The sequence below is a fragment of the Rhamphochromis sp. 'chilingali' genome (genome assembly GCF_963969265.1).
Source record: "Rhamphochromis sp. 'chilingali' genome assembly, chromosome: 8".
Classification (NCBI taxonomy): domain Eukaryota; kingdom Metazoa; phylum Chordata; class Actinopteri; order Cichliformes; family Cichlidae; genus Rhamphochromis; species Rhamphochromis sp. 'chilingali'.
This window is the reverse complement of record NC_137935.1, coordinates 22,935,745-22,959,052: the sequence shown is the minus strand read 5'-3', so window position 1 is coordinate 22,959,052 and position 23,308 is coordinate 22,935,745. Positions and strand designations below refer to the sequence as shown.

General features: G+C 39.3%; 1 protein-coding gene across 1 annotated transcript in view; it reads left to right on the top strand.

The window, feature by feature from the left end:
* LOC308400832 (von Willebrand factor A domain-containing protein 5A-like) overlaps nt 1-15,409 on the top strand; it is a 41,608-nt gene extending 26,199 nt beyond the window's left edge. Inside the window, exons 14-22 of the mRNA XM_080888825.1 lie at nt 1,845-2,065; nt 6,375-6,395; nt 7,043-7,081; nt 7,402-7,443; nt 10,135-10,173; nt 10,629-10,661; nt 11,714-11,859; nt 14,891-15,014; nt 15,127-15,409. Coding sequence (XP_080744951.1) covers nt 1,845-2,065; nt 6,375-6,395; nt 7,043-7,081; nt 7,402-7,443; nt 10,135-10,173; nt 10,629-10,661; nt 11,714-11,859; nt 14,891-15,014; nt 15,127-15,206 — 745 coding nt within the window. The 3' untranslated portion in view covers nt 15,207-15,409. The remainder of the gene's footprint in view (nt 1-1,844; nt 2,066-6,374; nt 6,396-7,042; nt 7,082-7,401; nt 7,444-10,134; nt 10,174-10,628; nt 10,662-11,713; nt 11,860-14,890; nt 15,015-15,126) is intronic.
* The last annotated feature ends 7,899 nt before the right edge of the window (nt 15,410-23,308 follow it).

Genomic DNA, 23,308 nt, shown 5'->3' with positions numbered 1-23,308 from the left:
ATTTATTCTTTTTGTACTTCTCAAAGTACGAAAAAACAAAACAAAAAACGTTTCCAAAGTAACTTCAAATTTCGCACAGCCAGTAAAACCAACCAGCTCAGTGTATACATGGGTAACTCCGTAAAATCAACACGGGACTTCTGCCTATCCGTCTACGATTTTCATAAAAATGTTATGGTGTGGGCACATATGAGTGCTGTGAAAATTTCACTTCAAAATTGAAATATTACTCAAGATATGTTTCTTTGAAAAATGCTCTGTCAACCCTCTTTTTTTCTTTTTCTCAAACAGCCACTTCTGCGCTTGTGAAGTGGCTGTTTGGTCTCTCCAATGTAGAGGTCTGAGCATTCCTCGCTGCACTATACAGCATACACCACATTCTTAAGTCTGTGTTTTGGAGTTTTGTCTCATAGAGATTTGTCTATGTTGCGCATGGCACAACACAGAAGAGCCACCTCCACAGGACAAGACTCAGCAGTCCATCTGCATCTTAAGGATAAAGGACACTCTTTCGAGGATGCCAATGTTCACATTTTGGACAGAGAGGACAGATGGTTTGAAAGAGGAGTGAAAGAAGCCATCTATGTCCACTGTGAGCGACCATCTTTGAACAGAGGCGGTGGTCTACGACACCAACTCTCTGCCATCTATAATCCAGTTTTGAGTTCCCTCCCCAGACGCCTTAACGCCCACTCACATCCTGGGCCATCTGACCTCAGGAATTTGCATAATAGGGTGGGGCCAGGTTTCACAATGAACACACCCGAAACCCTGGCTGATTGGGACCCACACCCAGTTTCACACCTTGGCTCAGGCGATTAGAGGATCATCAGGGGGTCCTTTTGTCCCTCTGTGGGGGGATACTCCCACTAGGTTTAAATCTGGGACTCCCCACCATTTGACCTTAGAACTGAAGAAGCTTCTCGGATGAGAGGTGAAACGGCTTCAAGCAACTTAAAGAAGTCCAGACGCTTTTCTTTGCAAGCTCCTTTGAATACACAGATATGGGTATACAGATTTGGTCAATTTTGTTCATTCTTCCAAAAGGACATTTGTTAGGTCACACATCGATCACGTTGAGTTCAGGACTCTGTGCAGGTCAGTTCTCACCAGTCTCGCTCATCATGTCTTTATGGACCTCACTTTGTGCACTGTTGCACAGTCATTCTAGAACAGCGAGGGGTTATCCCCAAATTGTTCCTGCAAAGTTGGGAGCATGAAACTGCAATTTTAGGAGAAATTATACTTTTGTTAGCTTTGGCTGGTTTTGTCACATCACAGTACTGTTTGTTTGAAAGGTAAACGTGAGTACAAAGTTGTTCTGAAGTGAAGACTGAGAGATTTGTTTGACTATCCTGACTGGGCGTGGTTTAAATTTTCTTTTGTGGTGATATACTATTTTATCCAGTACCAAGCTGTCTATTAGCAAATGCACTTGCACATTATTTTTGGCAGGAGAGGTCCTTTTATAAAGGAGATAAATTACAAAAAGAGATGTATTGATTACCAAAAACATAGATAAGTCTAAGTAAAATCAGCTACTAGTAGAGGATGAGATAAAGAAGGAACATTAAGGAACTATGTCAATTGTGGTGATGCCGAACAAGATAAAATTGTTGTGTAGTTTTCTGATTAATCTTATTCTGAATTAGTTTAACACTCAGTTTAACACTTTTTGTTCTAGGTTACATGTATTTGATTTAAATAAAGAACGTTCTCATTTTGGGAAAGCAGTGGATCAAAATTGTTAGCCTGCTTGTGTGTAAATCTTTGTTGTTTTAAAGTGATGAAAAGGAAATGGATGGAAAGGAAATTGTTGTGGTTTTGTGCCTTCTTGTCTGCAGGCTAACAGTCCACAGGTTGGGTGCTCGGACTCTGATTCGCTCCCTGGAGATGGATGAGAGAGAGAACAGAGGACAGCAAGATGGAGGAGTGAAGGAGAAGGTGGTGCAACTCAGTGTCCAATCAGGAGTGAGCAGTTCTTTCACTGCCTTCATTGCTGTCAACAAAGACAACAGCGAAATGATTCAAGGACCTCTTGTGCGCAGAAATATTCCAACACCCCGTGAGTTTATTTCAAAAGAAAAAATAAAACTCTGTCAGGCACAGACTGAAGATGAAGATAGACTTGAATTAAGGGGTATTTATTGTAAGGGGTACAATGATATATTGAAAAGCAGACTATAAGAGTCACAGACAGTACAAATATAAAGAAAAGTTGGTTATGGCAAAAAGTAAGATTCAGTAGCAAAAAAATGATGCAAGGAATCAAGATACCAAGATGGATGTTAACACCACGGACCCACACAGCGTTCGAACACAGTTAAATTGTCACACACACACACACACACACACACACACACACACACACACACACACACACAATATTTCCTCTTCTGCAACTTGACCACCAATCCTCCTGTTCGGCACCTTATGTTTCCCAAAAGCTTGCAGCTGGCCCTCTCTCTGCTGGTCCCCAGCATAACTAAAAACGTGAGAGTGTTCGTGAGCCTAATTCCCTCCACCTGGACCTCAGCCTCCCTGGGACTGGCCCTGGAGTCTGCTGCACCACCCTTCCACTGCAGCGGAGCCATAGACCACACCCCTGCCACACAATCCCAATGTCTGACTGAGGCCCAGGCCGCATCTGGCTCCCCCTGTGTAAACGGGAGAGGAAATTGTCCATGACCATCTGTGGCCTATGGACCACCTTGAACCTAAAGGGCTGTAAAGTCAGGTACCACCGAGTGACCCAGGTGCACTGTAGCGGGGCGTGGTCTGAGCCGAGTGCGAACGAGTGTCCCAGGAGGTAATAACGAAGGGAATTGACTGCCTACCGGATCACCAGACAATCGTTCTCCACCATGCTGTATTTTGCTTCCGGCTGATGTAAAGAACAAGGCGGTTAACCCCTCTTACCTGCTGGGACAAAGCGTCCCCCAGCCTTCTGTTCGAGGCATCCGTGTGCAGGATGAAAGGGAGGGAAAAGTTTGTGGAGGAGTAGCTCCCCACAGAGAGCCTTTTTCACCTGCACAAACACTGCTTGGCATTGCTCCACCCACTGGATCAGATCTGCGGCACCCTTTCAGGTGAGATCTGTCAAAGGACTGAAACTAGGCATGAACTGGTTATGGTACCCCACCAGGCCCAGGAACTGCCTCACCTCCTTTTAGGTCTTGGGGCGCGGGGAGGATACAGTGGCAGTTGTCTTCTCCATCTGTACGCACCTGCCCACACCCCAAGTGCTAACCCAGATGCTGTACTTCCCTCCATCTAAATGCACATTTCTTAGGGTTTGCCCTGAGCCCTGCCTGCTGCAGAGTCTTCAGGACCGCAACCACCTGCTGCACCTGTGCACCCAGGTGTTACTGTGGATGATAACATCATCTAGGTGAGGCCGCCCCACCCAGTCCATGGGGCTTTGGGCAAGCCGAACAAAAGTGTGAAGAATTGGTACAAACCATACACAGTGGAGAAGGCTTTTTTTTGCAGACAAGGGAATGTGCCAGTAGCCCTTGGTTAAATCTAGCATTGTGCAAAATTTTGGCAGTGCCTAACTCGTCCAGAAGCTCGTCTATCCTGGGCCATGGGGTAGGCCTCAAACCGTGACATTTCGTACATTATGTGCCGTGCGACTTTTCTATTAACCCTATTTTCAGCATCTCGGTGGCTTTTAAGCACCAACAACTGGGTGTGTTCCTCCTCTGTGCGAGTGTCACGGCTTACTCGTTCAATGATACAAAGTACGGGTAGGGCCACATGGCTTTAGGGCACACCAAGTGACCATCAATTACTATCTTGGTCAAAGGCTGAGCGTAGGGTGTCGTCACGAGACTGCTCCAGTGGAAAATCTTCTGTGGGGCGAATGATCCACTCAGGCGGGGCCTCATGAAAAGGACCCACCACTTCTTCTCCCCAGGAGTCAGCGTTGGACAACCCCGCGTCACCACGTAGCACCACGCAGACACTACAACCTACAACTGGTCGTGATCACATCCCAACATACTGGCCCAAAAGTTTATTAAATCTCAGCCAATTCATCCCCAAAGTCAGGGATGCGACAGGTGCCAACTAACTGCAGCCTTTATTCTATGTGTGTTTCCCTTAACTTAAATACGCAGCGGCACTATGGGATATTTGTGGATGTCCCCATGCACACATCTAACCTCCACCCGCTCCGCCTCCAACAATGTGCAACGGGAAACAAGGGTTTGGTGGAGCAGAGTCTGCGTGCAGCCCACGTCCACCAAAGCCTGGCGTATACCACGGAAGGCTCAGAGCCACTGTCTGGCCCTGTCATCACAGTAGTGACTGCCACCGCTGTGGCCCAGAAGATTTCCAAGAACATCTGGGGGGGAGTCATCACAGATCCACACAACGTTCGATCACACATGATGCCTCCTAATCAGCAACTTGACCCCCGAGCTTCCTGTTCAGCACTTTGTTTCCCAGCGCATCTTGCAGCAGTTTTTAAAATTTTGTTTACAGGGAGTGCAGAATTATTAGGCAAGTTGTATTTTTGAGGAATAATTTTATTATTGAACAACAACCATGTTCTCAATGAACCCAAAAAACTCATTAATATCAAAGCTGAATGTTTTTGGAAGTAGTTTTTAGTTTGTTTTTAGTTTTAGCTATTTTAGGGGGATATCTGTGTGTGCAGGTGACTATTACTGTGCATAATTATTAGACAACTTAACAAAAAACAAATATATACCCATTTCAATTATTTATTTTTACCAGTGAAACCAATATAACATCTCCACATTCACAAATATACATTTCTGACATTCAAAAACAAAACAAAAACAAATCAGCGACCAATATAGCCACCTTTCTTTGCAAGGACACTCAAAAGCCTGCCATCCATGGATTCTGTCAGTGTTTTGATCTGTTCACCATCAACATTGCGTGCAGCAGCAACCACAGCCTCCCAGACACTGTTCAGAGAGGTGTACTGTTTTCCCTCCTTGTAAATCTCACATTTGATGATGGACCACAGGTTCTCAATGGGGTTCAGATCAGGTGAACAAGGAGGCCATGTCATTAGTTTTTCTTCTTTTATACCCTTTCTTGCCAGCCACGCTGTGGAGTACTTGGACGCGTGTGATGGAGCATTGTCCTGCATGAAAATCATGTTTTTCTTGAAGGATGCAGACTTCTTCCTGTACCACTGCTTGAAGAAGGTGTCTTCCAGAAACTGGCAGTAGGACTGGGAGTTGAGCTTGACTCCATCCTCAACCCGAAAAGGCCCCACAAGTTCATCTTTGATCATACCAGCCCAAACCAGTACTCCACCTCCACCTTGCTGGCGTCTGAGTCGGACTGGAGCTCTCTGCCCTTTACCAATCCAGCCACGGGCCCATCCACCTGGCCCATCAAGACTCACTCTCATTTCATCAGTCCATAAAACCTTAGAAAAATCAGTCTTGAGATATTTCTTGGCCCAGTCTTGACGTTTCAGCTTGTGTGTCTTGTTCAGTGGTGGTCGTCTTTCAGCCTTTCTTACCTTGGCCATGTCTCTGAGTATTGCACACCTTGTGCTTTTGGGCACTCCAGTGATGTTGCAGCTCTGAAATATGGCCAAACTGGTGGCAAGTGGCATCTTGGCAGCTGCACGCTTGACTTTTCTCAGTTCATGGGCAGTTATTTTGCGCCTTGGTTTTTCCACACGCTTCTTGCGACCCTGTTGACTATTTTGAATGAAACGCTTGCTTGTTCGATGATCACGCTTCAGAAGCTTTGCAATTTTGAGACTGCTGCATCCCTCTGCAAGATATCTCACTATTTTTGACTTTTCTGAGCCTGTCAAGTCCTTCTTTTGACCCATTTTGCCAAAGGAAAGGAAGTTGCCTAATAATTATGCACACCTGATATAGGGTGTTGATGTCATTAGACCACACCCCTTCTCATTACAGAGATGTACATCACCTAATATGCTTAATTGGTAGTAGGCTTTCGAGCCTATACAGCTTGGAGTAAGACAACATGCATGAAGAGGATGATGTGGACAAAATACTCATTTGCCTAATAATTCTGCACTCCCTGTAGTATGTAAATCAATGCCAATGTGTGCTCAAGCAGCCATGGGTAATTAAAAGCATTCAATCTGGCTCTTAAAGGATAATAAACAAGTGCTATAAATGCTGCAGCGACCAATAAGACTAAGCTTTACTTGCAGACACATTTGGGAAGTGAGAGTAATAAGTTCTGAAATGCCACAGTATTGTATTGCATCGCATCACATCACAAATACTGTTTGTAGTGTTTGTGTTATATTTCTGCTTCCCTAAAATAACAAAGTTCTTTTTAACAAATTCTTATGAAATATTTGACTTTTTTTTTTTTTTTTTTTTTTTTTTTTAACATCCTAGGTGTCTTCGCCATGGCATGTAGTAAGTAGAAGTTGAATATCAGAGTAACACACATCTGCACATCTATACATTTCTAACAATAAATAGAAACAAGCCAAAATATTTCTGTTTTAACTTATTCGAAATGTTTTGTTATATTTGGAATATTAGTGAAGATCTTTAATACTTACAATACTACCTGTGAGGCACTGCAGTAATATCAGAATTTAATTATTTTACTAGTTTATTTATTATTGTTGGCTAATCCTCTAGGTTTTTTGTTTTTGTTTTTTAAATTATTATAACCTGGTGAAGTGAGGCTGAGTGATTTTTGTGGCACACAGTGCTTGATGCAGAATGACCACAAAATGAGAAAAAAATTAACTGGAAAAAAAAATCTAAACACTAGAGAACAAATTGGAATTAACAAGTTGTATAAACCAAGGTGTTGAGCAAGAGGTAAATACAGCAGGGATCAATCAGACAACATGATGCAGGTGAGGAAACTTTACTGGTAGACATGTCAGGAACGTTACGACATGAAAACAGAATAACCAGACTGAACAGATAGACATTGTATATATTTTGAACACTGTTTGTATTATTTGTGTTGCATTGGTATATCAGCCTGTGAATGTTAAAAAGTATGAAATTAAATGTCTGGACCTATTCGTTTGTTTACATAATAGGGAAGATGGCCAGGCCAATGTGTGCTCCAGTGCCCATGAGTAAGTAAAAAGTGAATGACAATACACCACATATTTGTGCGTTTTTTTTTTTTTAGGTTTTTTTTTTTTTGTTTGTTTTTTAAAAAAGAGGACTAACTTGTTAACCTTTTTGAAATGTTAGATGTGCAATACTGTATGCAAACAGCTGCAATATTTCCTTGGATAACCTTTGTAATGGGCTGTGTCCCAAAGTGAAGGCTTTTATCTGATAACCTCAGTCTGTTTAAGATCGATTTATACATTTTTAAAGCGGTGTTGTTCAGACTGTTGTAATCATTCACCCTGAATTTTTTATTTTTTATTTTTTTTTGTAAATATAGTGTGCATGGCTGCTGCTCCATTTCCTGCTCCATCCGCTTTTAGTAAGTAAAAGCTGAGTGACAACACACATCTACACATACACATTTCTGAGAATAAAAACAAAGAAACCAACATATTTGTTTTTGCACTTATTTGAAATGTTAAATGTCAAACATTAACTACACAGTTGCTGCAGTATTTGTTTTGACAGTTGTTGTAATTGGCTGATTCCTTAGTCAGCAATTAAAGATGTGCAAGCTTTTACAGTGGCTTGCAAAAGTATTCGGCCCCCTTGAACTTTTCCACATTTTGTCACATTACAGCCACAAACATGAATCAATTTTATTGGAATTCCACGTGAAAGACCAATACAAAGTGGTGTACATGTGAGAAGTGGAATGGAAATCATACATGATTCCAAACATTTTTTTTTTTTTTTTTTACAAATAAATAACTGAAAAGTGGGGTGTGCGTAATTATTCAGCCCCCCCGAGTCAATTGAGGGGGCTGCAATTACCCTAAAAGACTGGCAGCTGTATGTCTCTACCAGCTTTGCACATCTAGAGACTGAAATCCTTGCCCATTCTTCTTTGCAAAACAGCTCCAGCTCAGTCAGATTTGATGGACAGCGTTTGTGAACAGCAGTTTTCAGATCTTGCCACAGATTCTTGATTGGATTTAGATCTGGACTTTGACTGGGCCATTCTAACACATGGATGTGTTTTGTTTTAAACCATTCCATTGTTGCTCTGGCTTTATGTTTAGGGTTGTTGTCCTGCTGGAAGGTGAACCTCCGCCCCAGTCTCAAGTCTTTTGCAGACTCCAAGAGGTTTTCTTCCAATACTGCCCTGTATTTGGCTCCATCCATCTTCCCATCAACTCTGACCAGCTTCCCTGTCCCTGCTGAAGAGAAGCCCCCCCAGAGCATGATGCTGCCACCACCATATTTGACAGTGGGGATGGTGTGTTCAGAGTGATGTGCAGTGTTAGTTTTCCGCCACACATAGCGTTTTGCATTTTGGCCAAAAAGTTCCATTTTGGTCTCATCTGACCAGAGCACCTTCTTCCACATGTTTTCTGTGTCCCCCACATGGCTTGTGGCAAACTGCAAACGGGACTTCTTGTGGTTTTCTGTTAACAATGGCTTTCTTCTTGCCACTCTTCCATAAAGGCCAACTTTGTGCAGTGCACAACTAATAGTTGTCCTATGGACAGATTCCCCCACCTGAGCTGTAGATCTCTGCAGCTCGTCCAGAGTCACCATGGGCCTCTTGGCTGCATTTCTGATCAGCGCTCTCCTTGTTCGGCCTGTGAGTTTAGGTGGAAGGCCTCGTCTTGGTAGGTCTACAGTTGTGCCATACTCCTTCCATTTCTGAATGATCGCTTGAACAGTGCTCCCTGGGATGTTCAAGGCTTGAGAAATCTTTTTGTAGCCTAAGCCTGCTTTAAATTTCTCAATAACTTTATCCCTGACCTGTCTGGTGTCTAAATCCAATCGAGAATCTATGGCAAGATCTGAAAACTGCTGTTCACAAACGCTGTCCATCTAATCTGACTGAGCTGGAGCTGTTTTGCAAAGAAGAATGGGCAAGGATTTCAGTCTCTAGATGTGCAAAGCTGGTAGAGACATAGCCTAAAAGACTGGCAGCTGGAATTGCAGCAAAAGGTGGTTCTACAAAGTATTGACTCAGAGGGCTGAATAATTACGCACACCCCACTTTTCAGTTATTTTTTTGTAAAAAATTTTTGGAATCATGTATGATTTTCGTTCCACTTCTCACGTGTGCACCACTTTGTGTTGGTCTTTCACGTGGAATTCCAATAAAATTTATTCATGTTTGTGGCTGTAATGTGACAAAATTTTCGTCCCCCTTGACAAAAGTTCAAGGGGGGCGAATACTTTTGCAAGCCACTGTACTTATAGTACAATTTATGACAAGCTGCAAGTCACAATAATGACCTCAGAAGCTTAACTAAACTTAACTTGCTGATCTAAACAGCAAATGAAATGTCTAACTTTCACAACATTTTCATACAAGCATCATAATCTAGCTGTGATTCCTTCCATGTGAAATGTATTTTTCTGAATTAGTAAATAATTAGAAATCTAACTTATTAAAATGTGGCCCTATTAAAACTGTGACAGATACCATCCCTTTGTGAGATTCAGAGAAGGCCGTATGTGTATGTTTGGCTCCTTCAACAATGCAGTGATTTCTTCTTCACTGCACAAAAGAGTAAAAACAATGAAAGAGATCATTTAATAAGTCAATGTGTCCAAAATTTGAATGTTTAAATGTAGGTGATGTTTATCAGCATTTAGATTTAAATACAGTTTAAATATTGTAGTAATGTTTTAACTTGCTGTGAGACTCTCCAAAGACGAAAACTTAGTATGATGTGGAGACATCACATGTTAACATGAAATATTAACCTGATTTTCTCATGGTAATTTGCTTTCCTTAAAGATAAAGACCGATGAATGTGAATAAAAGGACAGAATATCTGAGTCATGTTCAGATTATCTAAAAGCAAAAAGGGAGATTGACTTTAAAATATTTGTTCCAAGAAATCAAGATTCTAATTAGAAAGGTTACAATGATATACACTTAAATACTTTTATACTATTTGTTTTGTATTTGTATATCAACAAGTCAGTAATTTAGTGTTCCTTAGTACGTTTCATAAGAATTTGCTGACGTTTTTTTTGTGCGTGTGTTAAATTCTTTCTTTCTTTCTTTTTTACATTATAGTGCCCAACTCCATGGCAAAGTGTGAGAGAACTGCCAAGGGTAAATAGAACCTAAATGACACATTTAAACATCTATGTAAATGTGTAGATGTGTGTAGATGTACATGTGGAAAAAAACCCATCATGTTTTGTTTTGTTTTTTTTGTTTTGTTTTTTTAACTTATTTCACATGTGAAATATGCAGTACTTTATGTATAAGACCATTATTACTGCTGGTTATAATGGGCTGTATCTTTAAAGAGAAAGTGAAGGTTGAGTCATGTATTTTATTTTATTTTTTTAATTTGTGTGTGTGTGTGTGTGTGTGTGTGTGTGTGTGTGTGTGTGTGTGTGTGTGTGTGTGTGTGTGTGTGTGTGTGTGTGAGTAATAATTTTCAAGTCACTAATCACCTCAGAAGCAAGAAATATTGCCTGATATTTCTTAAGTAAATCAAATGTAATGTCTTCATCTCATGCCATCCTCTTTTGTTTTATCATTTTAATCTTGTGATGTAGAGTCTATCTTTCGAGGAGTTGTGCATGACATGGGTAAGTAAAACACATTTCTATTCATACGGTAGTAATCACATAGTGTGGTCCTCCATGTGTGTATGTGTATAAGTAACATATGTATGTAGAGACAGTACGTAGTCTCAAAAGGGTTGCAAATGCGTATTGATGTACAGATGTACGCATTTTGAAATTAGTTTTAGGTGAGGTCAGATTGCTTCGTATTTGTGTGTGAATTCAAGCTGGTGTGAGTCTTCAAAAGTCACACCCAAGTCATTGTACACACTTGTGTGGTTTAGGCTTATGGATCAATCCTTTTGAACACATTTTTCTTCATATATGCATCAGTTAGAGGAGCAAACAAGCAATAAAAAGAGTACATACAGAAAAACAATTTTAATAAATGTAAGAATCCATGTTTTGTACTTGTAATTTAGGCATTTCTGTGAATACACAAACGGTTAGACACAGAGGAAATTATGTGAGCTGTTACATGTAGGAGTTGGTATGGTGGTCCGGAACATCATGTATGTCAGGGTTTGTTTGTGCCTCTGGAAATTATTATTTTCTTAATGTGTGTGAACCCATCAGTTATAATTGCAGGGTTAAAATAAAATAAGAAAAAAAAAGCATGTATATTCTTGGTAGACATGAAGGGAATTTAACATCGAATGGAAGTGACTGTAAAATGTTTAGTTCAGTTGCTTAGATAATGAGATCCAGTTTTCTGCCATTGAATAATTAGTCTTGTATTCTAATAAATCAGGTCAAAACAATTTAATTCATTGGCCATATATTTTCTCTGTTAAGCATGTGAACCGCATACTTTACATCATAATTTATCAAGCTTTCAACTCACTTACTTTCAGATGGTATTCATTAAAACCTCGGTAATTGATGGCGTGTTATTGCCAGCTTTTATTTTTATTTAATAAGTTCACACTGTTGAAAACATTTTATTTGTGATGTTGATCTCAAATACAAAAATGTTTATTTGTTGCATAGTTTACAAGAAGGTGGTTTATAGAGTTCTGTCTTCTCATCTAACACCATAATCGGGTCTAGTTTTTATTTCATTTTTGGTTTTCCAGCTGCTGCCCCCGGGCAGCCACCCAGAGACCCTTTGCTGCACTTGGTCTCCCTGCAGGGGGCGTCTGGCTGCTGGCTGCTTGATCCAGCTCTGGCTACTGCACTGGGAAAGACCAACGAGGAGGTGGAAAAGTCAAAGCCTGAAAAGGTGGACTGTTACATGCTCCTCTATCCTTGCTCCTCTATCCTTGACATTGTAGCACCTATCAAAATGAAACGCCCCAGAACCTACTCACAATGTTGGTTAAATGATTCTGTTCGCGCTTTACGATGTATGTGTCGGCGGGATGAGAGGAGGTGGAGGAAAGATAATCTCCAGTCATCATATGACATTTTATGTATTAGCCGCTTGAAGTTTCAATCAGCTGCCCCCATATGGAAAAGATATATATAAATCTTATAAAGTTTGTATCTGTCTTGTGTGAAACTTGTATGAAAAGCATATAAGTGTGAAAACAGATATAAGATCCGTTGAAAAATTATATAATGAAACTTGTATGTTTTGGATACTTACTAAAACAATGTATGAAAGTAATGCGAAAGTGGCCACTTTCATGAGTAAATCATGTAAGCCTTATATGATTTACTCATGAAAGTGGCCACTTTCATGAGTAATCACATATAAGTTTTTACTATTTCTTTTCCGTATGGGCCAGAACGGCTAAAGCAGCTTTCCTATCTAAAATTATCACCACCAATGGCAACAATCCTCGAATTTTATTTAAAATTTTTAACTCTGTGGTCAACCCCTGCCCCTCTATGCCTCTGCCGTGCTCCCCGGATCTTTGTGAAAAATTTTCAAGTTATTTTTTAGACAAAGTCGTATGTCTTAAATCTACTCTTCCTTTGGTGACAGATCGTATGTCCATTCCTGATTGTCCTACTACTTTTTGTCAATTTGAACCTGTTTCTCTCCCTACTCTGAAGCATCTAATTGAGAAACTGAACAATACTAATCTTGTACATGATGTTCTTCCATCCCGTATAGTCAAGGACTGTTTTAGTGCAATTGGACCTTGTCTATTGTCCATATTGAACTCTTCCTTGCTTTCCGGTTATGTACCATCAGCTTTTAAACATGCTATAATCCAACCTGTTCTTAAAAAAAGTAACCTCGATCAAAATGATTATGCCAACTATAGGCCGATTTCTAAGCTTCCCTTCGTGGCCAAAATTCTTGAGAAGGTAGTTCTGCTTCAACTTCAGACCTACCTGGATGAGAATAACATTAACGATAAATTTCAATCGGCCTTCAAACAACATCACAGCACTGAATCAGCGCTGCTCCGAGTTTTTAATGACCTTTTATTAATGGCTGACAATGGACGCCCCTCTGTCCTAGTGCTATTGGATCTTTCATCGGCATTTGACATGGTTGACCATAACATACTATTGGCGAGACTAGAGCACACTGTAGGCATCAAGGGCGCTGCCTTGGATTGGTTTAAATCTTACCTCTCCAATCGGCTCTCTTCGGTTCACTTGGCCACCTCGTCTTCTTCCGCTGTACCTGTTTGCTGTGGTGTCCCCCAGGGATCTGTGTTAGGCCCTACCCTGTTCTCATTATATATGCTTCCTTTAAGTGCTATCTTTGAGAAATACCACATTGCTTTTCATTATTATGCCGACGACATCCAGATCTATTTTGAGTTAAATGATGATCTAGCTCTGTCCTTGAGTAGCTTTCGAGAGTGCATGTGTGAGGTCAAGCAATGGCTTCTGGCAAATACTCTTATCCTTAATGATAAGAAAACTGAAATTATGATCTTTGGTAGTGACGCTCTCCGTGCCAAACTTCGTGATGCCTTTGGTTTTCTCACTAGCTCTTTCTCTGACACTGTTAGGAATCTGGGTGTGCTACTTGACAGCTCATTTAAACTTGATAAACAAGTGTCTGCTGTCGTCAGATCCAGTTTTTACCAACTTCGCCTTATTTCTAAGCCCAAACACTATATCCCGCACAATGACCTGGAAAAGCTCATCCATGCCTTTGTAACGTCAAGGCTAGATTATTGTAATTCACTTTATTTTGGTCTCCACTCTACCCTTCTACATAGATTACAGACAGTCCAGAATGCCGCTGCACGCATTCTAACTAAAACTAAGAAGTTTGCTCACATCACTCCCGTCCTTGCTGATCTGCACTGGTTGCCTGTGAAATTTCGTATTCAATTTAAAATTCTGTTGCTTACTTTTAAAATTACTAATAACACAGGACCAAGCTATCTTAAGGAACTCTTAAACTCATATGCTCCTGCGAGGGCTTTAAGATCATCCTCACAGTTATTGTTGGTTCAGCCCAGATCTCGTTTGAAGTCTAGAGGTGATCGAGCGTTTGCTCTAGCTGCACCTGAGCTGTGGAACAGTCTCCCGATTGGCATCCGGGCGTCTGATTCTATTCAATCTTTTAAATCACGGCTTAAAACATATCTGTTTGAACTTGCTTTTTCTACCAGTTAAATCCTGGCCTTGTTTGCAGTGAGTTATTCTATTAATTTTTCTGTTTGTCTTGCGTTGTCTATGTTCTCTATCACTGTGTTTGATGGTACAGCTTTACTTTGCTATAGCTATGTGCTATAGTTTACTCTTATTAGTGGTTTTTACCTGTAAACATAATTCCACACTTATATGACTCTGATGTTATAGTGTTAATTGTTTTATTCTTTTATTCTTTTATGTAAAGCACTTTGGCATGCCCTTGGCTTTTAAATGTGCTCTATAAATAAAGATTGTTGTTGTTGTTGTTGTTGTTTTCAGTTTCAATAATAACAAACAAAATGATAATGTTAGTTATTGTACGTCAGATGCTTCATGCTCATGTTCCATGATTTGAACAGAAACACATGATGTAATTAAAAACACAACAAAAAACAAATGACAATGAAGTCAAACTAAATGTAGGCCTTGAAAATAAACCTCTGTATATCAGAAGCTAAAACACTGGTGGTAATCACACGTCTAGACAGAAATTCCTTTGGGATTACATCAGGAACAGCATCCAGTGTAATAATCTGCCAAATCAAATATGCAGAGCTACACAACTTGGTGACACCTTGTGACTAAGCAGCCAGAAATAACTAATACTACTGGTTGTAGAAAGTAAAATCATGTAGGATTTTTTTTTCTTTTTCTTTGTGTGTCCTCTGTTTTATTTTATTGTCTTTGATTTGTTGAATTAGGCCAACAGTGAAGTGTGGGCCACCATTTTGGCTCTGATCTGGCTTCATGGTTTCAAGATGGATGCAAAGGACGAGTGGGAGCTTCTGGCTATGAAGGCTGCCTCATGGCTCCGTGCTCAGAATGGTAGTAACACGCTAATTAAAGAATAAAATGTTTAAAAAATTGTTTCAAGCTACAATCTACTTTCTCTTCCCTCCATACATTCATTGCTTTAATGTCTGTGTTGTGTTTTCAGCACCGTGTGTGAGAGAGTGTGTGGATGCTGGAAATGTCCTGTTGGGCTGCAGTGTGAAGAAAGAAGCTCTGGGCCTATGAGGGTTTCCTGAAAGTGGATTGGTGAACAGAAGCATTTCTGCATTAGACTTGGTGTTGCTTTGTGAAATCTAACATTTTATAATTGTTATAAAAACACAACTGTTCTTTGACTATAAAATGTTATTTTACATTTGAGCCAAATTTGACTTTAATGTTCAGAATGATCTGAAAACCCATAATACACTGTAAAGATTAGACATCTACTGTGTGTGCGTGTGTCCATTCTTTTTCTCTCCCATTAGATCCCACCCCCTGCGCGCACAAACACATCCTCCAATCACACACCCCCATATTTTGCTCCATTGCGGTTTATTTACACCTCAAACATTTAGTAAACAATTAAGCAAATACAAGTAATCTGCAATAAATTACAGGTAGTAATAAAATAAACTACTAACTCTTTTACGCTACGTCCGCACCTACACGGGTATTTTTGAAAACGCAGCTGTTTTGTCCACACGTAAACGACGCTTTGAATCACCGAAAATGGAGATTTTTTTTTAAACTCATTTTTGCGTTTACGTGTGGACGAGGAATACAGAGTTGGTCACACAACGTCAAAGGTATGTGCCTTTTTCACGTCACGCTGTGCGCCACGTTATTGTTTACATGAGATGAATTACAGAATGGCAGATGGACACAAAATACTGTTAATCTGACTATGCAGGTTTTACACGCTTACACACGCAGTTACTGTCCCTCCATTTAGAAAGGCAGAGTCGTCACGGTGTGATTTTAGGTGTAGTTTTTGTAATACTATTCAACATTGCTATCAATACATTTTTCAAAAAATGCCTCTCTGTGCAAAGTGGGTTTAAAAACATAAACAGCTGTGGGATAATGTTTGTCCGTGATTTGAACAGCCCAGCGCTGCTCCCGACACAGGGAAAACCAATTCTGCAGGGGAGACCTACCTCTGCACTTGTGCAGGTGAAACCAAAGGGAAGATCTGCTTTACCATATTTTCTAGTCTTTGGCTTAGAATGAAGTTGGTTTGGAAACATATTCAGCGATGCTTCATCTCCTGCTTTGCGTTTCTGTGGGCGCCCCGTGCTAGCAGTGTCCAAGCGGTTTTGTTTTTTCCCCTTTACATTCCGCGCTCCCCCCCCCCCCCGCAATGGCTCTGCGCCCCCCCTAGGGGGTGGGCCCCACACTTTGGGAAGGTCTGCACTAGATGGTGATAATGTGCATACTTGGTTACTTTTGACTTGTTTCAAAGCCAATTTCAGCCATTCCACTTCCTTCACTTCAGGATGCTTGTGAGATACTTTTAACAATGGGAAAAATTAAAGAAAGTCAATGAAGATCTAGGAAGGAGAATTTTAGATTTGGATAAACTAAACAACTGCAAACTGTGATTATCAGTTTGAAAAAATGCATGTATGAAAAAGTTATTTGGATGTTCATCCTGATAGGACGTTCAGGAACACCCAAGCATCCCAACTCATCAGCAGTACACTAACAGTGTTTTGAACACATTTAAATTTAATGAGTGCTTTTTAATTATTCTGTGGAGTTGAGGATGGCAAACAGATTTCTTAGTTATTGGTGCGAGGTGACAGTGCTAAACATCACAACAACATGCTGTCCAAAATACAGACAAACGTCTTACAGACAAACACTTAATCCTGTTGGTTAAATGTTATTGTTACATCCAGTCACCTTTTGCCCTCGTCATGAAAGAGAGCTGCTCTCTCTGTATTCCACGTTTGCCACACCTGAACAGCTGCTCATTTGTGTACATGCATATCTAGCTCCAGCAGCAACACTGGGCTCTGTGTTTTGTGGTTGCAGGATTATTGCTGGTCAGTGTGCGCTTGACGTCATCTTGGAAAGTGATGGTTAACATGTGGAATCTGTCCTACTGTGGTCAGATTTGCTTGTATGTTAGTGGAAGATTAGCATAGTTCTTTGCCATTTAATTAGGTGAGTTTGCTCCTGTTTTGTGGACAGCCAGAGAGATTAGGCACTGTGTTTGTGTTTTTGCATGTTTTTGTTTCTTTGCTGGTAAAAACATTTCCACACACATGGAAGTAAATGAGGGCCATGGTTTATCTGCCTCTTCTTATAATGGATGTACTTTTTGACATGTTGACATGAAGAAAGAAAAAACTTGCGAGATCCCAACGTAAGACATGGAAACATGTGCATAGTGCTTCCTGCTGCAGGACTGACCCCCAACGTCACAGCCAAAGGTGTCAAACCTGCTCTTTAGGCTTAACAGCTTTAAATCATTTAGTTAAAAAAGTATCAGCCCTCTGAGATGTCACTAGTTCCTGCCTAACTGGCTTAAGGGGTATTTCAGCAGACACATCTGGGTTACACAAACAAAGTTCAACAGCTTCAAATGAAATGGAGGTTTCATTTGAGGCTGAAGATTAAACTGGCCTTAAAACTTTATTTTTTTTTAACATTTATTTTTAAGCTGTTTTTCCAGACATCTTTTTGACGTACTTATTTATGACGTATTTTTTTAAAAAAAAATGATGTTGACAACAGGAAATGTCATATTAAAATTAAATTATCTGCCTTCCCCTCTTTCCCGAAAACCCCCCCCCCCAAAAAACAAATTCCTGTTTCTGTGTAGCTAATGCAAATATGAATACAGAGACTGTATTGTGAGATAACATGAAAGTTGTTTTTTCAGTCGAATAGAATGCAAATGTGTGCTTTTCACTTTTTTAAGAACAGCATGTAAGTTCAACATACCAGGACATAATTTAAAACTGATCAGGTGATTTTTTTTTTTTAAGTAAATACAGCCTAAGATGATAAACAACACATCAGATATTACTCTGTGTTATTATTTATTTTATAAAAATGAAACCAAAATGCAGAGGAAAACTAGGTACACTAGGTACACTGTTACTGCTTCCATAGGAAATAACAGAGTAAGAAGCAGCCAGGTTCTGCTAATGCACTTGATTACAGCCAGTGTCTTTTCTGATCATCAGATAATCTTAGGAAACATGTTGTTGCTGCCTGTCAGTCTGTGAATGGTTACAAAACAATTTTATATTTGAAGTCAGTTTTTCTACAGTGAGAAAAGATATTGACACATGGAAAGCAAGACAGCAGCCAATCTCTCTAGGAGTGGACATCCCAAAAATTCATAAAGGAGGCTTAGACTGACCAAACTGCATCTCACCAAACCAAAAGACTTCTGGATCAGACTGCATCATATTACTAAAATGCATCATTACACTGCATCAAATGCAGTGAGGACTTGGAAAGCCTCCGTTTTCCCAGTCCTCACTGCTACGCAAAATGCTTTTTTCAAAATTATCCACTTTAGAGAGCGTTTTCAAAAAGCTCAGTTTTCCTTGACCAAAAACGGCGTATCAGTGTGGACGGAAGGCCAAAATGGAGAGAAAACGATGCATTTTCAAACGAAAACGTATCAGTGTGGACATGGCCACAAACTATTTTCATAGCACTCTGTCTTATAGTTCTCAGAGGTAACACCATTTACCACTTGGATGTTAGTACTTTGTACGAGCTAGAGTTGTTAGCCCCAACCTCCAACCTGCAGGCCCCAGGTGTCTGACCTCTAACCCTTGCTGCCACATGTCCATTCAAGGCCCTTGTGCGGTAGCAGTAACAGGAGTAGTAGCAATGGTAGTTGTATTGTGCAACACACATGCAAGCAGGCTTCAGAAACTGGCATTCTTCTGACTTGCAAATGGTGAAAACATCCCACATATGCATGTCATACTCGTAATTGAAATTTTGATAAGTAAAATGTCATCATACAAAGAGTTTAAAGCTCATTTTGGCATAGACACAGACTTTATTAATCACCCAGCAGGGACATTCACAGTTACAGCAGTACATGGGTCAGGAAGAGAAAGTGAATCAGAAATATAATATAAAAATAAACAAATTACAAAAATAGTGCACAAATTTAAAATTAGCCAAACAACCTATACGAGAGTAATTACTACTAATCTATAAATGACTGTTATATATAACAAATACACTCCATGTCAGTATAAAGCTGAGTGTCATTCCTGATCAGTTGATGCAAGACTTATAAATTAAAGCTGTCTGCAAATAATAAGCAACCAGGTCGTTCAAAAAGTAGCACAAACAAAGAAATTACTCAAAATTTATAACTGGAACTCGGCTGATATTCCAGCAGACAATAATTAAAAGTTTTTTCTGCCTCCATAGATTAAGAATTTTATGTTTATGAAGGAAATTTCCATCCCGGGTTTCCTCCGTGGCGTGAGCGATAAGCAGAGTTTTGTCCTTTCCTTATAAGACTCCTAATTATTCAAAGTAACACTCAGGTATGCCGTTCAGCGGGTTAGTTACAGCGCCGGGAGCAGTTAGGAGAACAAAGTGACACAGACTGTTCAGATTGCTCTCCCACAATCAACTCAAAGGTTTATTAAGTACACAACAGCTTATATAGAGGAAAAAGGTTCGTGTGTCAGCATGTTCTCAGTTCAAACCGGTACAGACCAAATAAGGAAACGTCTTCCTGCCTTGTGAGCAAAGAAGTATCCTTTGTGTAGTTTATCTCTTCAGTTACAATTTATGATCATCCCAGCAAAATACACTCCTAGACATAGAATACAGAGTTCTTTCATTAGTGAATTCTGAAACAAACCACCTGGCTTTTTAACAAGCTCTTTTCTAAAAGATAAGGAAGGGAGGATGGGAGTAAGGAAGTGGTCTCGTCTCTGTGGTATTTTCGACCTTGGGGTACCAGCCTGTGATTCTTACACATCAATTCTTGGGTCAGAGAGAAAGAGAAAAACAACTAGTAAATGGGCCTTATTGAGTAACTCTTTTCCTGTATAATATCACTACAAAACAATATCCTGTAAATGCTACCATGGTATCAAAATATCACAACAGTTTAATTATTTAACAAGACCTGTGACTTCAAAGCATGTGCATTCAAATTTCGGAACAGGCTCAACATTGTTGTTTTTTTTTTTTTTTATTGGATTTTACTTTGCTGCTTTACTTTGAGCAGTCTGGATTTCTTTTTCTTTTTTTTTCCTTTTTTTTTTTTTTTTACATTTTGTCTTGTGAGTGTGTATTTTTCTAAAGAAATCTGCATCAGTTTGATTTCCAACAGAGGTAAAGAGATTTAAACACACCAGAATCAAACAGCTAGGAACAAAACTAAATGTACTAAAGAACAAACCAAAAAATCAAACTTGATATTTAAATAGCACAGCAAGAAAGTCAAAACGATGATGTTGGGTAAACTATCCCAGGTTTATGGCATGTCTAAAATCTGTCACAAATAATTCTATTTTCAGTTCAGTTTAATTACATAGTGCCAAATCACAACAACACTTGCCTCAAGGTGTTTGTAATTTAAGGTAAAGAACCTACAATAATACAAACTATTAAAAATAATGACATCCAAAATAGTTTTCCTGTGAAACACAACAGTAGCTTGAAGAGAGTATTTATACACTGGATATGTTGGGTCATTCATCTGTTTCCTCAGGAATTTCATCTCAGTGTGACCAGGGAGATGCAGTATATCCTATTTGTGATTGACTTATATGCAATCTTTGCTGCTGTCAATGCAAAGCACTGTAACCCAAAACACAAATGTGAATTTAAAATGATAAAAAACAAATAACGGAATGACTTGTGTTTTTAGTTTGCATACATTCTTTCTAAGGAACATGAAGTGAACATAAAGTTACAAGTTTCTGCTTTCAAACTAGAAATAGTTTCAGTAGATTTACCTGGATTCAGAGTAGGTGCTTTAGTAGAGCAAATGTTGTTTTTCAGACCTGGCAATTGAAGAAAGGTGAGATTTAAAAACATCCGGGTGCTTATACCTGACCTAATCTTAATCAAAACAGCAGCTTACGTTGACAGATGAATGGCAGTTTTTTATGGCAGTTTGCATCCAGCCACTTGATTTCTTTTGCCTCATTAACTGTGATGATCTTTCCACAGTGGTTGTTTAAGGAGTTTACAGGAAAACTGTTGTTCCACTGAGAATATAAAACCTTTGACCCTGAAATCCATTTCCATTCAGGATTTTTGCCAAAAATGGATCGTTCCAGGCCAACCCACACCCCTGTGTGTGACTCTGTTTTATTTTGCAGCAAATTTTTAACTTCAATATCGACTGCGTCATTGTAGATTTCAACCAAGGAGGAATTGTCTTGCCGACAGTGCTCCAATGCATCAATCCAAGTTTTGTTTACTGAGTGGAACTGCAGATCTGAACACAGAAAGGGTAGGTTAAGGTTTTTTGCAACACAGATTTTAGGATGTGGTGACACAAAACAATCTTCTGCCTCACTGCTGCAAATGCAAAGCTATTTTTAGTTTTGTATATTGGGCATTCAATTAAAAAAATCTGGTTCAATGCAGGTAAATATACATCATTTTACAATGACTATAATTTTAATTTTATTTTAGCATGTACAAAGTCTCATCTCTACGTTATTCTTTTATTTGGTCATTTGTATTTTTTCTTCTGACTAGTCTAGTGCTACATTTCTCCTGGAGGCATATCATATGTTGAGTCATATTTCAACGATAAACAACAGTCAGCAGTGATTTTTTAATTACAGAGTCATTTCTATTTTGTGTGTGTGGTAAAGCTCTAAGTTGAAAAAGTTCTAAAAAACTGCTTCAAACGCAGTAAGATGGTTTTGTTATGTTGAATAAAACTTACCCGTGTCATTACAGATACTGCCTGGGTGTTCTTGAGTGCAGTTAAATTCCATCCTTACCTTCCCATTATGTTCCAAGGAGATACATATTTTCTCTCTGTAAGAAAAAATAATTACCTGTAATGTACACTATGTAGGATTCTTAAGATTACATTAGCAGCAGAACGGATGCAAGACATATTTACCCTGGTGTAAAGTTAATACACCTGTCCTTAGTAAGATTTTTGTCACAATGATTTCTGTCAGCTGGAATGCATATGCTGCTGCAGTTCTGAGCAGTGCCAGGTTTTATGTTGGTCAGTTTTATTTGGGGTCCTTGGAAACCATATGTAAGAACACACAGCATGCAGACATCTTGTTTTATGTTGTTTTGTTTTTTTTTTTAACTATGGACATTTAGTAGAGATAAGAACAAAAATGGGGTTTGGAGAGCTTACCTCCATTTACCTGCAAAGACAAACAGCTAGTTTTGTACATATTAAAGCTGTTCCCAGGCATACAGTGATCCAATGTCTGACCCACAAGCATCAGTGTGTCAGGCTTTGGGCTGGTTTGAAAACATTGAAGTGTCCAGTTCCAACTGTCAACTATGTAGTTAGCAGGGCAATCTATTTTTGGATCTTCTGAGGAACAGCTGAACATCTGGACTGTTGATCACACAAACTGTATTTAGTTTCCTTGTATATATATATTACCATAGGTGTTTTGCTTTCCCTTTTCCCTTTTATTTTATCAATAAATTAGAGAAAATGATATGCAGTAAAAAATAAATTGTTTGAAAAAAAGTAAAAATAAGAAATGCAGGAACAAATGTATAAAATAAATAATAGACAAGCACGAACTTTACAAGAAACATGGATTTTAAAGCTTCAGAGGGATTGAACAAAACCAAATAACTTTTTCTTAAAATGAAAATAGTGCATTTACTAGAGCAGAGAATAGGTTCTTCCTCTGTGTGAATTGCTACAGTGATTGGGTTTGATAATTGTAATTTTGATAAAATAACGTTTTAAGGTTTCTAACTATGACCAATCAGTTGGTAACATACCCAGCAGCAGTGATAGATAGGTCAGTCTTGCCATGACCTGTAAACATGACCAGAAAAATATTGGAAAGTTATGAAAAAAACATACACAGCACATTCACGTAGAAAAGTTAAAATACTTTCACCCTTTGCCCAAGTGTTAATGTAACTGTGAAAATTACATATCCAAGGTGCAAAACTAGAGTTAGGGTACAATCTAGGCATTCAAATAGATACACAAATAGATACACATTATATACTGTACACTTGTTTTCATGATACAGAAACACTTAATAATGATAACTTGGATTCTAGTACTTAGTGCAAATGTCGAAACAGTTTGTCCATTAATCATAAAATCATCATAGCCAGAAGTTTTGAGTACAGTAGTTTATTTGTATAAACATATATAA